At 52.6% G+C, this 17013-nt stretch overlaps 1 protein-coding gene across 6 annotated transcripts in view; it reads left to right on the top strand.

Moving 5' to 3' along the window:
• The window catches only part of ZNF711 (ZFX family zinc finger ZNF711), a 34947-nt gene that overhangs the window by 6685 nt on the left and 11249 nt on the right, over positions 1–17013 (top strand). For 5 of the 6 annotated variants that reach the window (XM_083160356.1, XM_083160360.1, XM_083160359.1 and 2 more), the window contains 4 exons: positions 12200–12358; positions 12739–12885; positions 13122–13259; positions 14502–14549. In XM_083160356.1, the coding sequence (XP_083016482.1) occupies positions 12200–12358; positions 12739–12885; positions 13122–13259; positions 14502–14549 (492 nt within the window). The remainder of the gene's footprint in view (positions 1–12199; positions 12359–12738; positions 12886–13121; positions 13260–14501; positions 14550–17013) is intronic. The other variant, XM_083160358.1, reaches the window with a different exon arrangement.

Raw genomic sequence — 17013 nt, 5'->3', positions numbered from 1 at the left:
TTCCTTCCTCCGTTATTCTGTTCCCTCCGGTAGCTGTGTCCTTCCTCCATTATTATTCCCTCCGGTAGCTGTGTCCTACCTCCTTTATTATTCCCTCCTGGTAGCTGTGTCCTTCCTCCGTTATTATTCCCTCCGGTAGCTGTGTCCTTCCTCCGTTATTATTCCCTCTGGTAGCTGTGCCCTTCCTCCTTTATTATTCCCTCCGGTAGCTGTGTCCTTCCTCCGTTATTATTCCCTACGGTAGCTGTGCCCTTCCTCTGTTATTATTGGTAGCTGTGTCCATCCTCCATTATTATTCCATCCGGTAGCTGTGTCCTTCCTTCGTTATTATTCCGTCCGGTAGCTGTGTCCTTCCTCCAGTAGCTGTGTCCATCCTCCGTTATTATTCCCTCCGGAAGCAATGTCCTTCCTCCGTTATTATTCCCTCCGGTAGCTGTGCCCTTCCTCTGTTATTGGTCCCTCTGGTAGCTGTGCCCTTCCTCTGTTATTATTCCATCCGGTAGCTGTGTCCTTCCTCCATTATTATTCCCTCCGGTAGCCTTTCCCTTACTCCGTTATTATGTTCCCACCGGTAGCTATGTCCTTCCTTCATTATTATTCCCTCCGGTAGCTGTGTCCATCCTCCGTTATTATGTTCCCACCGGTAGCTGTGTCCTTCCTCCATTATTATTCCCTCCGGTAGCTGTGTCCTACCTCCTTTATTATTCCCTCCGGTAGCTGTGTCCTTCCTCCGTTATTATTCCATCCGGTAGCTGTGTCCTTCCTCTATTATTATTCCCTCCGGTAGCCTTTCCCTTACTCCGTTATTATGTTCCCACCGGTAGCTATGTCCTTCCTTCATTATTATTCCCTCCGGTAGCTGTGTCCATCCTCCGTTATTATTCCATCCGGTAGCTGTGCCCTTCCTTCGTTATTATTCCCTCCAGTAGCTGTGTCCATCCTCCGTTATTATTCCCTCCGGTAGCCTTTTCCTTCCTCCGTTATTCTGTTCCCTCCGGTAGCTGTGTCCTTCCTCCATTATTATTCCCTCCGGTTGCTGTGTCCTACCTCCTTTATTATTCCCTCCGGTTGCTGTGTCCTGCCTCCATTATTATTCCCTCCGGTAGCTGTGTCCTTCCTCCGTTATTATTCCCTCCGTTAGCCTTTTCCTTCCTCCGTTATTCTGTTCCCTCCGGTAGCTGTGTCCTTCCTCCATTATTATTCCCTCCGGTAGCTGTGTCCTACCTCCTTTATTATTCCCTCCTGGTAGCTGTGTCCTTCCTCCGTTATTATTCCCTCCGGTAGCTGTGTCCTTCCTCCGTTATTATTCCCTCTGGTAGCTGTGTCCTTCCTCCATTATTATTCCCTCCGGTAGCTGTGTCCTTCCTCCATTATTATTCCCTCCAGTAGCTGTGTCCTTCCTCCGTTATTATTCCCTCCGGTAGCCTTTACCTTCCTCCGTTATTATGTTCCCACCGGTAGCTGTGTCCTTCCTCCATGGAGGTTGGGGTTTGGAGTATGGAACCGGCGGTGGACCATTACCATCAGCTGCCTCTCAGCGTTAATGCGGGGGAACCAGACCTGGTTCCTATTATGTACTGTCCTTATATAGCTGGTAATTGTGAATATGTATGGAGCATATAGAGGGGTGACACTATACGATTATACACTAAACCCTGCCATCTTTGTTTTCTCATTACAGTGTGTATGAATGAGGTTTCAAACTCAGAGAGCCCAGATTTCATGCCGGGCTCCTGCAGCTTGTAGTCCTCAGAGAGGGGATAGTGATCCCTATGTGAGTGGCTGAGCCATAATTGTCAGTTTCCCATCACATTGTACATTGTGTGTAAGTACCGGGCATGTCATGTGACCTGCCCATGTTATACTGTCTATGTACCTTCATGTTTCCTATTCTACCACCCTGCACCTTTCAATACCTGTGCAGTTCCTGTTTCCTGCCTGGGGTGTCACTCTCTGCTTTGGTGCTTCTAGCACAGACTGGTCTGTATTTCAGAAGAGAGATGCAGACCAATCTGTGCTATAGGGTGCTAGAATGATCCCTAGACGTTAATGTTAAAGCTGAATCACTCTCAAAATATATCCACGGGCAACACCAGAATAGATCGGCAGGGTCAGAAAGGTCAACGTGTGAATGGTCGATATGGACTAAGGTCAACAGGTTCAAAGGGCCACAATGTACAGAGAGGATTAACACATGGCTTTTCGGCAATTGTTCATGGTTTTAGGGGATCGACACGAGGCAAATGGCGAGGGCTTAAGCCTATGCACTTAGGGGAGGGGTAGGGTTAGGCACTTGGAGGAGGATTTTGAGAGGGGTAGGCACCAAAGGGAGGGTTAGGCACCATGGGGAGGAGTAGGGTTAGGTACTTGGTGGAGGGTTAGATACGTGGCTGAGGGGCAGGGTTAGGTATATGGTGGATGGTTAGGCACCAGGGGGAGGGTTAGGTACTTGGTGGAGGGGCAGGGTTAGATACGTGGTGGAGGGTTAGGCACCAGGGAGAGGGGTGGGGTTAGTTACTTGGTGGAGGGTTAGGTACTTGGGGAAAGTTAGGGTTAGGTAGGCTTATGCATCTGGGAGAGGGGGAGGGTTAGGTACTTGGTGAAAGGTTAGGTATCAGGGGGAGGGTTAGGTACTTGGTGGAGGGTTAGATACATGGTGGAGGGGCAGGGTTAGGTATGTGGTGGAGGGTTAGACACCAGGGGGAGGGACAGGGTTAGGTACTCTGAGGAGAGGCAGGGTTGGGGACATGGTGGATGGTTAGGCATCGGGGTGGGGGAGGGTTAGATACTCTGTGGAGGGGTAGGGTTAGGGACGTGGTGGAGGGTTAGGCATCAGGGGAGGAGCAGGGTTTGGTACATGGAGGGTTAGGCATCAGGGGGAAGGGGAGTTTTAGGTACTTGTGGGAGAGTTAGGGTTAGGTATGTGCTGTAGGGTTAGGCATCAGGGGAAGGGGGGGTTAGGTACTTGGTGGAGGGTTAGGCATCAGGGGAGGGGCAGGGTTAGGTACTCTGTGGAGAGGCAGGGTTGGGGACGTGGTGGATGGTTAGGCATCGGGGTGGGGGAGGGTTAGATACTCTGGAGGGGTAGGGTTAGGGACGTGGTGGAGGGTTAGGCATCAGGAAGAGGAGCAGGGTTAGGTACTTGGTGAAGGGTTAGGGTTAGGTACTTGGTCGAGGGTTAGGTATCAGGGGGAGGGGCAGGGTTAGGTACTTGGTGGAGGGTTAGGTACGTGGCGGAGGATTAGGCATCAGGTGGAGGGCAGGGTTAGGTACTTGGTGGAGGAGTAATGTTAGGTACGTGGTGATGGGTTAGGCACCAGAGGGAGGGTTAGGCACGGGGAGGGGGGGGAGTTAGGGTTAGGCACCATGGTCAGGGGTAGGGTTAGGTATGTGGTGGAGGGTTAAATACGTGGTGGAGGGGCAAGGTTAGGTATGTAGTGGATGGTTAGGCACCAGGGGATGGGGGAGCGTTAGGCATCAGGGGGAGGGGTAGGGTTAGGAACATGATGGAGGGTTAGGCACCAGGGGGAGGGGCAGGGTTAGGTACTCTGTGGAGGGGCAGGGTTACGTACGTGGTGGACGGTTAGGCATCAGGTGGTGAGGGAGGGTTAGATACTCTGTGGAGAGGTAGGGTTAGGTATGTGGTGGAGGGTTAGGCACCAGGGGGAGGGGTAGAGTTAGGTACTCTGTGGAGGGTGAAGGTTAAGTATGTGGTGGAGAGTTAGGTACTCTGTGGAGTGGCAGGGTTAGGTACGTGCTGTAGGGTTAGGGTTAGGTACGTGGTGAAGAGTTAGGTACGTGGTGGAGGGTTAGGTACGTGGTGGAGGGTTAGGTACGTGGTGGAGGGTTAGGTATGTGATGGAGGGTTAGGGTTAGGTACGTGGTGGAGAGTTAGGTACGTGGTGGAGGGTTAGGTATGTGATGGAGGGTTAGGGTTAGGTACGTGGTGGAGAGTTAGGTACGTGGTGGAGGGTTAGGTACGTGGTGGAGGGTTAGGTATGTGATGGAGGGTTAGGGTTAGGTATGTGATGGAGGGTTAGGGTTAGGTACGTGGTGGAGAGTTAGGTACGTGGTGGAGGGTTAGGTATGTGATGGAGGGTTAGGGTTAGGTACGTGGTGGAGAGTTAGGTACGTGGTGGATGGTTAGGTATGTGATGGAGGGTTAGGGTTAGGTACGTGGTGGAGAGTTAGGTACTCTGTGGAAGGGCAGGGTTAGGTACGTGGTGGAGGGTTAGGTACGTGGTGGATGGTTAGGGTTAGGTACGTGGTGGATGGTTAGGGTTAGGTACGTGGTGGATGGTTAGGTATGTGGTGGAGGGTTAGGGTTAGGTACGTGGTGGAGGGTTAGGTACTTGGTGGAGGGTTAGGTATGTGGTGGAGGGTTAGGGTTCAGGTTGAGGGGCAGGGTTAGGTACGTGGTGGGGGGTTAGGTACGTGGTGGAGGGTTAGGTACGTGGTGGAGGGTTAGGGTTCAGGTTGAGGGGCAGGGTTAGGGGTAGGTACGTGATGGAGGGTTAGGGTTCAGGTTGAGGGGCAGGGTTAGGTACATGGTGGAGGGTTAGGGTTAGGTACGTGGTGGAGGGTTAGGTACGTGGTGGAGAGTTAGGTACATGATGGAGGGTTAGGTACATGGTGGAGGGTTAGGTACATGGTGGAGGGTTAGGGGGTAGGTACGTGGTGGAGGGTTAGGTACATGGTGGAGGGTTAGGGGTAACTGCGGAGGGGGGTTGAGGTACTAGGGGGAGAGTTAGGGTTAGGTACTTGCTGGAGGGTTAGGTACGTGGTGTAGGGTTAGGCATGTGGTGGAGGGTTAGGTACATGGTGGAGGGTTAGGTACGTGGTGGAGGGTTAGGTACGTGGTGTAGGGTTAGGTATGTGGTGTAGGGTTAGGTACGTGGTGGAGGGTTAGGTACGTGGTGGAGGGTTAGGTATGTGGTGGAGGGTTAGGTACGTGGTGAAGGGTTAGGTACGTGGTGGAGGGTAAGGTACATGGTGGAGGGTTAGGGGTAACTGCGGAGGGGGGTTGAGGTACTAGGGGGAGAGTTAGGGTTAGGTACGTGCTGGAGGGTTAGGTACGTGGTGGAGGGTTAGGCATGTGGTGGAGGGTTAGGTACATGGTGGAGGGTTAGGTACGTGGTGGAGGGTTTGGCATGTGGTGAAGAGTTAGGTACATGGTGGAGGTTTAGGTACGTGGTGGAAGGTTAGGTACGTGGTGGAGGGTTAGGTACGTGGTGAAGGGTTAGGTACGTGGTGGAGGGTTAGGTACGTGGTGGAGGGTTAGGTATGTGGTGGAGGGTTAGGTACGTGGTGGAGGGTTAGGTACGTGGTGGAGGGTTAGCTATGTGGTGTAGGGTTAGGTATGTGGTGGAGGGTTAGGTACGTGGTGAAGGGTTAGGTACGTGGTGGAGGGTTAGGTACATGGTGGAGGGTTAGGGGTAACTGCTGAGGGGGGTTGAGGTACTAGGGGGAGAGTTATTGTTAGGTACGTGGTGGAGGGTTAGGTACGTGGTGGAGGGTTAGGCATGTGGTGGAGGGTTAGGTACATGGTGGAGGGTTAGGTACGTGGTGGAAGGTTAGGTACGTGGTGGAGGGTTAGGTACGTGGTGGAGGGTTAGGTACGTGGTGAAGGGTTAGGTACGTGGTGGAGGGTTAGGTACGTGGTGGAGGGTTAGGTACGTGGTGGAGGGTTAGGTACGTGGTGGAGGTTTAGGTACGTGGTGGAGGGTTAGGTACGTGGTGGAGGGTTAGGTACGTGGTGGAGGGTGAGGTACGTGGTGGAGGGTTAGGTACGTGGTGGAGGGTTAGGTACGTGGTGGAGGGTTAGGTACGTGGTGGAGGGTAAGGTACGTGGTGGAGGGTAAGGTACGTGGTGGAGGGTAAGGTACATGGTGGAGGGTTAGGTACGTGGTGGAGGGTTAGGTACGTGGTGGAGGGTTAGTTACGTGGTGGAGGAGGGTTAGGCATGTGGTGGAGGGTTAGGTACATGGTGGAGGGTTAGGTACGTGGTGGAAGGTTAGGTACGTGGTGGAAGGTTAGGTACGTGGTGGAGGGTTAGGTACGTGGTGGAGGGTTAGGTACGTGGTGGAGGGTTAGGTACGTGGTGGAGGGTTAGGTACGTGGTGGAGGGTTAGGTACGTGGTGGAGGTTTAGGTACGTGGTGGAGGGTTAGGTACGTGGTGGAGGGTTAGGTACGTGGTGGAGGGTTAGGGTTAGGTACGTGGTGGAGGGTTAGGTACGTGGTGGAGGGTTAGGTACGTGGTGAAGGGTTAGGTACGTGGTGGAGGGTTAGGTACGTGGTGGAGGGTTAGGTACGTGGTGGAGGGTTAGGGTTAGGTACGTGGTGGAGGGTTAGGTACGTGGTGGAGGGTTAGGGTTAGGTACGTGGTGGAGGGTTAGGGTTAGGTACGTGGTGGAGGGTTAGGTACGTGGTGGAGGGTTAGGGTTAGGTACGTGGTGGAGGGTTAGGTACGTGGTGGAGGGTTAGGGTTAGGTACGTGGTGGAGGGTTAGGTACGTGGTGGAGGGTTAGGGTTCGGTACGTGGTGGAGGGTTAGGTACGTGGTGGAGGGTTAGGTACGTGGTGGAGGGTTAGGGTTAGGTACGTGGTGGAGGGTTAGGTACGTGGTGGAGGGTTAGGTACGTGGTGAAGGGTTAGGTACGTGGTGGAGGGTTAGGTACGTGGTGGAGGGTTAGGTACGTGGTGGAGGGTTAGGTACGTGGTGGAGGGTTAGGTACGTGGTGGAGGGTTAGGGTTAGGTACGTGGTGGAGGGTTAGGTACGTGGTGGAGGGTTAGGGTTAGGTACGTGGTGGAGGGTTAGGTACGTGGTGGAGGGTTAGGGTTAGGTACGTGGTGGAGGGTTAGGTACGTGGTGGAGGGTTAGGGTTAGGTACGTGGTGGAGGGTTAGGTACGTGGTGGAGGGTTAGGGTTAGGTACATGGTGGAGGGTTAGGTACGTGGTGGAGGGTTAGGTACGTGGTGGAGGGTTAGGGTTAGGTACGTGGTGGAGGGTTAGGTACGTGGTGGAGGGTTAGGGTTAGGTACGTGGTGGAGGGTTAGGTACGTGGTGGAGGGTTAGGTACGTGGTGGAGGGTTAGGTACGTAGTGGAGGGTTAGGTACGTGGTGGAGGGTTAGGTACGTGGTGGAGGGTTAGGGTTAGGTACGTGGTGGAGGGTTAGGTACGTGGTGGAGGGTTAGGTACATGGTGGAGGGTGAGGTACGTGGTGAAGGGTTAGGTACGTGGTGGAGGGTTAGGTACGTGGTGGAGGGTTAGGTACGTGGTGGAGGGTTAGGGTTAGGTACGTGGTGGAGGGTTAGGTACGTGGTGGAGGGTTAGGGTTAGGTACGTGGTGGAGGGTTAGGTACGTGGTGGAGGGTTAGGGTTAGGTACGTGGTGGAGGGTTAGGTACGTGGTGGAGGGTTAGGGTTAGGTACGTGGTGGAGGGTTAGGTACGTGGTGGAGGGTTAGGGTTAGGTACGTGGTGGAGGGTTAGGTACGTGGTGGAGGGTTAGGGTTAGGTACATGGTGGAGGGTTAGGTACGTGGTGGAGGGTTAGGTACGTGGTGGAGGGTTAGGGTTAGGTACGTGGTGGAGGGTTAGGTACGTGGTGGAGGGTTAGGGTTAGGTACGTGGTGGAGGGTTAGGTACGTGGTGGAGGGTTAGGTACGTGGTGGAGGGTTAGGTACGTGGTGGAGGGTTAGGTACGTAGTGGAGGGTTAGGTACGTGGTGGAGGGTTAGGTACGTGGTGGAGGGTTAGGGTTAGGTACGTGGTGGAGGGTTAGGTACGTGGTGGAGGGTTAGGTACATGGTGGAGGGTGAGGTACGTGGTGGAGGGTTAGGTACGTAGTGGAGGGTTAGGTACGTGGTGGAGGGTTAGGGTTAGGTACGTGGTGGAGGGTTAGGTACGTGGTGGAGGGTTAGGGTTAGGTACGTGGTGGAGGGTTAGGGTTAGGTACGTGGTGTAGGGTTAGGTACGTGGTGGAGGGTTAGGTACGTGGTGGAGGGTTAGGTACGTGGTGGAGGGTTAGGTACGTAGTGGAGGGTTAGGTACGTGGTGGAGGGTTAGGTACGTGGTGGAGGGTTAGGGTTAGGTACGTGGTGGAGGGTTAGGTACGTGGTGGAGGGTTAGGTACGTGGTGGAGGGTTAGGTACATGGTGGAGGGTGAGGTACGTGGTGGAGAGTGAGGTACGTGGTGGAGGGTGAGGTACGTAGTGGAGGGTTAGGTACCTGGTGGAGGGTTAGGTACCTGGTGGACGGTTAGGTACGTGGTGGAGGGTTAGGTAGGTGGTGGAAGGTTAGGTACGTGGTGGAGGGTTAGGTAGGTGGTGGAGGGTTAGGTACGTGGTGGAGGGTGAGGTACGTGGTGGAGGGTTAGGGTTAGGTACGTGGTGGAGGGGCAGGGTTAGGTACGTGGTGGAGGGTTAGGTACGTGGTGGAGGGTGAGGTACGTAGTGGAGGGTTAGGTACGTGGTGGAGGGTTAGGTACGTGGTGGAGGGTTAGGGTTAGGTACGTGGTGGAGGGTTAGGTACGTGGTGGAGGGTTAGGTACATGGTGGAGGGTGAGGTACGTGGTGGAGGGTTAGGTACGTAGTGGAGGGTTAGGTACGTGGTGGAGGGTTAGGGTTAGGTACGTGGTGGAGGGTTAGGTACGTGGTGGAGGGTTAGGGTTAGGTACGTGGTGGAGGGTTAGGGTTAGGTACGTGGTGTAGGGTTAGGTACGTGGTGGAGGGTTAGGTACGTGGTGGAGGGTTAGGTACGTGGTGGAGGGTTAGGTACGTAGTGGAGGGTTAGGTACGTGGTGGAGGGTTAGGTACGTGGTGGAGGGTTAGGGTTAGGTACGTGGTGGAGGGTTAGGTACGTGGTGGAGGGTTAGGTACGTGGTGGAGGGTTAGGTACATGGTGGAGGGTTAGGTACGTAGTGGAGGGTTAGGTACGTGGTGGAGGGTTAGGTACGTGGTGGAGGGTTAGGGTTAGGTACGTGGTGGAGGGTTAGGTACGTGGTGGAGGGTTAGGTACATGGTGGAGGGTGAGGTACGTGGTGGAGGGTTAGGTACGTAGTGGAGGGTTAGGTACGTGGTGGAGGGTTAGGGTTAGGTACGTGGTGGAGGGTTAGGTACGTGGTGGAGGGTTAGGGTTAGGTACGTGGTGGAGGGTTAGGGTTAGGTACGTGGTGTAGGGTTAGGTACGTGGTGGAGGGTTAGGTACGTGGTGGAGGGTTAGGTACGTGGTGGAGGGTTAGGTACGTAGTGGAGGGTTAGGTACGTGGTGGAGGGTTAGGTACGTGGTGGAGGGTTAGGGTTAGGTACGTGGTGGAGGGTTAGGTACGTGGTGGAGGGTTAGGTACGTGGTGGAGGGTTAGGTACATGGTGGAGGGTGAGGTACGTGGTGGAGAGTGAGGTACGTGGTGGAGGGTGAGGTACGTAGTGGAGGGTTAGGTACCTGGTGGAGGGTTAGGTACCTGGTGGACGGTTAGGTACGTGGTGGAGGGTTAGGTAGGTGGTGGAAGGTTAGGTACGTGGTGGAGGGTTAGGTAGGTGGTGGAGGGTTAGGTACGTGGTGGAGGGTGAGGTACGTGGTGGAGGGTTAGGGTTAGGTACGTGGTGGAGGGGCAGGGTTAGGTACGTGGTGGAGGGTTAGGTACGTGGTGGAGGGTGAGGTACGTAGTGGAGGGTTAGGTACGTGGTGGAGGGTTAGGTACGTGGTGGAGGGTTAGGGTTAGGTACGTGGTGGAGGGTTAGGTACGTGGTGGAGGGTTAGGTACATGGTGGAGGGTGAGGTACGTGGTGGAGGGTTAGGTACGTAGTGGAGGGTTAGGTACGTGGTGGAGGGTTAGGGTTAGGTACGTGGTGGAGGGTTAGGTACGTGGTGGAGGGTTAGGGTTAGGTACGTGGTGGAGGGTTAGGGTTAGGTACGTGGTGTAGGGTTAGGTACGTGGTGGAGGGTTAGGTACGTGGTGGAGGGTTAGGTACGTGGTGGAGGGTTAGGTACGTAGTGGAGGGTTAGGTACGTGGTGGAGGGTTAGGTACGTGGTGGAGGGTTAGGGTTAGGTACGTGGTGGAGGGTTAGGTACGTGGTGGAGGGTTAGGTACGTGGTGGAGGGTTAGGTACATGGTGGAGGGTGAGGTACGTGGTGGAGAGTGAGGTACGTGGTGGAGGGTTAGGTACGTAGTGGAGGGTTAGGTACCTGGTGGAGGGTTAGGTACCTGGTGGACGGTTAGGTACGTGGTGGAGGGTTAGGTAGGTGGTGGAAGGTTAGGTACGTGGTGGAGGGTTAGGTAGGTGGTGGAGGGTTAGGTACGTGGTGGAGGGTGAGGTACGTGGTGGAGGGTTAGGGTTAGGTACGTGGTGGAGGGGCAGGGTTAGGTACGTGGTGGAGGGTTAGGTACGTGGTGGAGGGTGAGGTACGTGGTGGAGGGTTAGGGTTAGGTACGTGGTGGAGGGGCAGGTACGTGGTGGAGGGTTAGGTACGTGGTGGAGGGTTAGGTACGTGGTGGAGGGTTAGGTACGTGGTGGAGGGTGAGGTACGTGGTGGAGGGTTAGGGTTAGGTACGTGGTGGAGGGGCAGGGTTAGGTACGTGGTGGAGGGGCAGGGTTAGGTACGTGGTGGAGGGTTAGGTACGTGGTGGAGGGTTAGGTACCTGGTGGACGGTTAGGTACGTGGTGGAGGGTTAGGTAGGTGGTGGAAGGTTAGGTACGTGGTGGAGGGTTAGGTAGGTGGTGGAGGGTTAGGTACGTGGTGGAGGGTGAGGTACGTGGTGGAGGGTTAGGGTTAGGTACGTGGTGGAGGGGCAGGGTTAGGTACGTGGTGGAGGGTTAGGTACGTGGTGGAGGGTGAGGTACGTGGTGGAGGGTTAGGGTTAGGTACGTGGTGGAGGGGCAGGTACGTGGTGGAGGGTTAGGTACGTGGTGGAGGGTTAGGTACGTGGTGGAGGGTTAGGTACGTGGTGGAGGGTGAGGTACGTGGTGGAGGGTTAGGGTTAGGTACGTGGTGGAGGGGCAGGGTTAGGTACGTGGTGGAGGGGCAGGGTTAGGTACGTGGTGGAGGGTTAGGTACGTGGTGGAGGGTTAGGTACGTGGTGGAGGGTTAGGTACGTGGTGGAGGGTTAGGGTTAGGTACGTGGTGGAGGGGCAGGGTTAGGTACGTGGTGGAGGGTTAGGTACGTGGTGGAGGGTTAGGTACGTGGTGGTGGAGGGTTAGGTACGTGGTGGAGGGTTAGGTACGTGGTGGAGGGTTAGGTACGTGGTGGAGGGTTAGGTACGTGGTGGAGGGTTAGGCACGTGGTGGAGGGTTAGGTACGTGGTGGAGGGTTAGGTACGTGGTGGAGGAGGGTTAGGTACGTGGTGGAGGGTTAGGTACGTGGTGGAGGGTTAGGTACGTGGTGGAGGGTTAGGTACGTGGTGGAGGGTTAGGTACGTGGTGGAGGGTTAGGTACGTGGTGGAGGGTTAGGGTTAGGTACGTGGTGGAGGGTTAGGTACGTGGTGGAGGGTTAGGTACGTGGTGGAGGGTTAGGTACGTGGTGGAGGGTTAGGTACGTGGTGGAGGGTTAGGTACGTGGTGGAGGGTTAGGGTTAGGTACGTGGTGGAGGGTTAGGTACGTGGTGGAGGGTTAGGTACGTGGTGGAGGGTTAGGTACGTGGTTAGATTATACGCGGTTGATCTTTTGCTCCTCACTGACATTGTCATTTGCACCGTTATATGGTATCCGGACTGATCATAGAATGACTCTAGGTCGACAGTCATAAGGTCAGCAGGCAATAGATTGACATGGTTAAAAGGTAGACATGCATTTTTTTAACAAAATCTTCAGCCGACATGTGCCGTCAGGTGGTATTTCATGCCCTACCATCCACTAGGGCGCGGAGGGAGACACCCTAAAAACTTATGTTGACCTTTTTGATGTCGACCTTTTGACTATATGAACCTTTTTATGTCGACCTTTGGACCCTGTCGAGCTTTTCAATATCAACCTTTTGACCCTGTCGACCTTGTGACTGTCAACCATATACATGTAGACCCAGACACTGTAGATTTTGTATACCATAACTGTTATAAGTAGCCAGAGTTCTGCTTGTTCCTCGCCGTATCCCTGATGCTCGGTGCCCCTCCCCCTCAGGCGGCCAATGAGGGAAGGCCGATAGCCGGTCACTGCTTTCCTCTGCTCCTGTCTAACTGCTGAACCGCTCCTGCTTTATCCAGTAGATGACGTCGGAGACAAGCTGGAACACATCGGCAGCACGCCTCTGAAAATCAGCACCGAGATTTCCCACGGGGACGCGTCTAAGGAAGATGGGTTTGGTTCAGAGGTGATTAAAGTTTACATATTCAAAGCGGAGGCAGATGATGATGTGGAAATAGGTCAGTACCAGACACAAGTGTCTCCTTCTGTGCGTTAATCCCGTATTGTCTGTTTATACTGAATGCAGACTGTTGTCTCCGCTAATCTTCCCTCCGCACCGGCTGCGCCCACTCCTGAACTGCATTGCAAACTCCCATTCACCGGGTCCATACCAACATGTGCTCCTAATGTTTCGATGTTTCTGTGTATGACGTGACATTATTTTTGGCTAAGGATTGCTATGTGGGACGGAACTTCAAAAAAGTTCAAATGTTGCTTATTGCACGCTGCCATATGTTTGTGAAAGTCAGTCCATTGTCATTGGTGCACAATACACACACACAAAGGATTGAATGGCATACGCAACACCTCAAATATTTGTCCTTGTGTTATCCGCCAGGGGGAACAGAAATAGTTACAGAGAGCGACTTCCACAACGGACACTCCGTCGCTGGCGTCTTGGAACAAAGCGGCCTGGGGCGAATTCAGAGAGAGAAGATGGTTTACATGACCGTGAAAGACTCCTCTCAAGAAGATGAAGATATTGGTAATGGAATATCTGTATAGTGGAGTGGAAGACCACGGGCCGGCTGTATTGGTGCACAGGTCCAGCAGCTGTGCGGATACTGGCCGAGCAACGACGTTTTTTAAAGGGGCAATCGTAAAAGATTGCAGTGTAAAAGATTGCCCTTTTATAAAACCTCTGAGTTCCGGCGATTTCATGCGTGACCTCTGACCTCGCTGTTACATCGCGCCCAATGACTCTCCTTCCATTTTTTCCAGGGTGTGCCGAAATAGCAGATGAGGTTTACATGGAGGTCATTGTAGGGGAGGAAGAAGCCGCGTCTCTTCCTGACGCCCAGGCAGAAGATTCCGGCTTAAGCAAAACATTTGTCCCCGTCGCCTGGGCCGCTGCGTACGGTGAGTCAGTGTGTAGCGTGTGCGCTCTTCATCGTGTGTTCTGGTATTAGTGAACTTGGAATGACTGTTGCTCCATTTGATTCGGATTCAGAAATGTTAGCTCGGCTGCAATTTTTTCGGATGGACAAAGCCATGCAGCGCTGCAGGTGGGGCAGATGCAACATGTGCAGAGAGAGTTACATTTGGGTGGGGTGTGTTCAAACTGAAATCTAAATTGCAGTGTAAGAATAAAGCAGGCAGTATTTACCCATGCAGAGAAACAAATAACTCACCCAAATCCAACTCTCTCTGCACCTGTTACATCTGCCCCACCTGCAGCACAGCAGTGCGATTTCTCAGTCGAGGTGACCGAGAACGGGACAGGGTCACGGCTGTTGAGCCAGTTCGACAGCCGTGACCCCACATTGAATACCCCCCTAAACTGGAAAATGATGTAGTCAATTCAGCTAGCAGCCGGGGTGGCGGGTCGCCATTGCCACATCAACATTGAACTCAAATATCGGAAATGGGTATTAACTAAAATCAGTGCAGGAGAGAAGAGACTGTAAGGTCCAAGTTTTGTAGTCAAACTACAATAACTGGTAACAGATATTTACATCAGGGATGGCGGCCAGAGGGGCAGGGGACACAGAAGATCTAGTGACCGGCTCTGTTGGTGGCAGATCAAAATTGTACCCTAAATTTTATTTTTAATATTGACCTATCTAAAAATTCTACCTCAGCGCACAGGTACCCATATTTATCCTGCACCATAACATTCAGACTATCGTCCAAAGAGCTGACACTCAGTGCCCTTGTTTCCACTGACATCTCTACTCACAGTTCAGGCAGTGTTACAATGCATGCGAGAGACTCAGGGACAAGATAAAATCAGTGTAAAATGAAGTTATCCAGTTAGAGGTCCGTCTAGAGTTAAATACATTTCATTGGGTTCCTAATCTCATTTTCAATAAATGTGATTTAGTGGACTTGTCGGCTTGTCATCGCCTCGGCGAATGGAACAGGGCGCAGGAAGTCTCTCCCTAAGAAACCATTTGCCTTCTGTTTCCCAGTTTCTTTATTTCCTGATCCCGCCGTCATCATTAGCCCCACCCATTTGTCACATGACTGTTATTATTATAATGTATTATTAAGGTGATACATAGTGTCAGCAAAACTGTGCAGGGGGGAAATGTGACATATAAGTACGGTAAATGTTCACACAAGGCTATATACGTGTAATCATTTGTTGTTGTGCCCTAGGTGACGAGCGAGAGATCCCAAGGAAATACGGAGACTGGCAGGAAACTGGTACGCTCCAATTATCTTATCCCCACATTCTCTGTCCCTGTTATCCTGGCCCGATGCTGTAGTATCGGGTTATCGGAACATGAGAGCCGCAAGAGACACCAATCATTGTAGAATGCTCCTTGAACATGACCGTATCATTACTGACGGCAGCGAGTCCCGTCTTTGTACACCGCGGCTGATTATCTTACTTATAGCGATTGTCAGACTGCGCATGTGCTGCAATCACAGTGCGCATGCTTACAGGTGCCGCTGCGATCCCGCTTGCAGAGCGATTGACAGGAAGCGGCCGTCTCAGGGTGTTTAATGGGGAGTGGTCGGAAAAGTACAGGCATGTCATAGCAGACATACAGAGAAACATGGCACCTGTGCCACTTGTGCTGTGACCAGTCTGTGTACCCATAGGGCACCCCCTTATTTTCTAGCTGTGAATGAGTGTGCGGTGGCTTCGGTGAGCGTCTCTTCTCACTGCTGGGCGCAGCGTCACTTGCTGACATTCGCAGATACGTAGCCTGGAGAACCACACTTGCAGATTTGAATACTGATGTTGACTCTACTAGGGGACACTGGAGCCTGGGGTATAGTCTCCTTTAGGACATTGGCTTTTCATGTGTTTTATACTCCTGCCTCTTATACATCCCCATTCTGCAGGGAGCGCTCTTATTCCACTACGTCCCACAGGAGAGAAATTACCTAAAGAGAAACTTCATGCCTGAAAACACATTGTACGTCTGTAAGCAGGAGAACTAGAGCGTAATGTGTGGGGGCACAGGGCTCCCCGATGGAGGAGGAGAAAAGCATGTAAAGCAAGTATAAGAATCCTGTTTTCTCTGTCATCCTGTGGTGGAATCTGGTGCTGTCCTAAATATGCCCTTCCGGGTACCATACCTCCCAGCATGCCCCTCTCCAGGAGGGACACAGTGCTCTGTTCCTGGACTTCCCTATACATTTATCATTACCCTCACCTGTGCTGAAACACCTTTCTTATCAGTTAACCCAGTGGTTCCCAAACTGTGCGCCTAGGCTCCCTGGGGTGCCTCGTAGCACTTGCAGGGGTGCCTCAGGTTGGTGGTCCAGAACAAATTCAAATTATTTATGGCCAATGAAACAGGCAAAATCAGTGCTTGGGGCTTCCAATTATAAAATATGTGGGGAAATAGAATACCTAAGGATAACATTTAAGCACAACTTATTTCATTTAAAAAAAAAAAAATTGTTCTTGGTAACAAAATTTGGCCTAGGGGTGCCCTGAAAAATATTCTGATACTCTAGGGTGCCGTGATTCAAAAAAGTTTGGGAACCCCTGAGTTAACCTTTTAACACAGGTGATGGCAATCATACATTCAGAGGAAAGTCCAGAAGCAGAGCTTGGTGTCCCTCCTGGAGAGGGTCATGTTGGGAGGTATGGGGTAGGTACGCTCACAAAGTTGTATTTCCTTTCACCCCAAACTGGCGAACATGTGCAGATTTGTTAAAGGGCGCTCAGAGGAACATGTGGCTGCTCAGAGGAAGCAGACTGTGACCATCCAGAATCCAGACTGTGACCATCCAGTGGATGCAGATAACGCAGCCAAACACCCTACAGCGGATGTAGTGGTTCATAATGCCGACACCACAGTGTCAACATGTCCTAGGGCAAGCAAGTGAAATGGAAAACAGTATTTGGACCCTCTGACACAAGTCTTCCAGATCTTGGGACAAGAACCCCTTTTCTTAAGGATCATGGCATCAATGGACTCTATTAATTAAAGGATTTGTCTGTGGAAGATACTTGATGGAAGAAGTACAGCCTGCCCTCCTTATAATGCATAGACTTCCTCTGGCCAGAAGTAAGCTGCAGGTGTAGTAGGGATCTGGGGGTGCTGGTTGGCGCAGTAGTATCACCTTGCTGTCGGGCTGGAAGGCCACTAATATATTTCTCTTCATCACTTCATGGATGGTGGATTTGGCTGCTTCAGTCCTCAATATCAAGAGGCATGTGCCCCTGTGGTCTCTCCCCACCTCCTGAACCTGATACCCCTTGGATGAGGGGTGATGACTGACACAAGGATAGCTCCGATAAACGAGCAGTGACATCCAGGCTTTGTTATGGAGCGTAACCGTGTCCCGTGTCCCTGCAGGATGGGGTGTATAGCGGCTCAATGTGGGTGCGTATAGGAAGCTCCATGCATCAGGGGCCTGTCCCCCCATGTGATGATAGAAGAACAGTATTGGTCTATTAACTCCTCCCAGAGACGGATCATTCTGCTGATAGGCTGATGCACAGATCATGTGTCCGCTACCATGGGTGCCCACAGGACACACACATGTACCGTGGTTTGTGCACACGGGTGATTTACTGACATCATGTGATGTTCATGGATGTTCTGACTATGAGTAAATGTATTTGCTGTTATATATACGGCTATTTGTTTCTTACATTTACCGCTCATTACGGTGCATATGGCAAGTCTAATAATAATAATCT

Source organism: Crinia signifera, chromosome 9 (assembly GCF_055691185.1).
Source record: "Crinia signifera chromosome 9, ASM5569118v1, whole genome shotgun sequence".
Lineage (NCBI taxonomy): Eukaryota > Metazoa > Chordata > Amphibia > Anura > Myobatrachidae > Crinia > Crinia signifera.
Note: the sequence above shows the minus strand (reverse complement) of the source record. Positions and strands in the feature narration are given on the sequence as shown.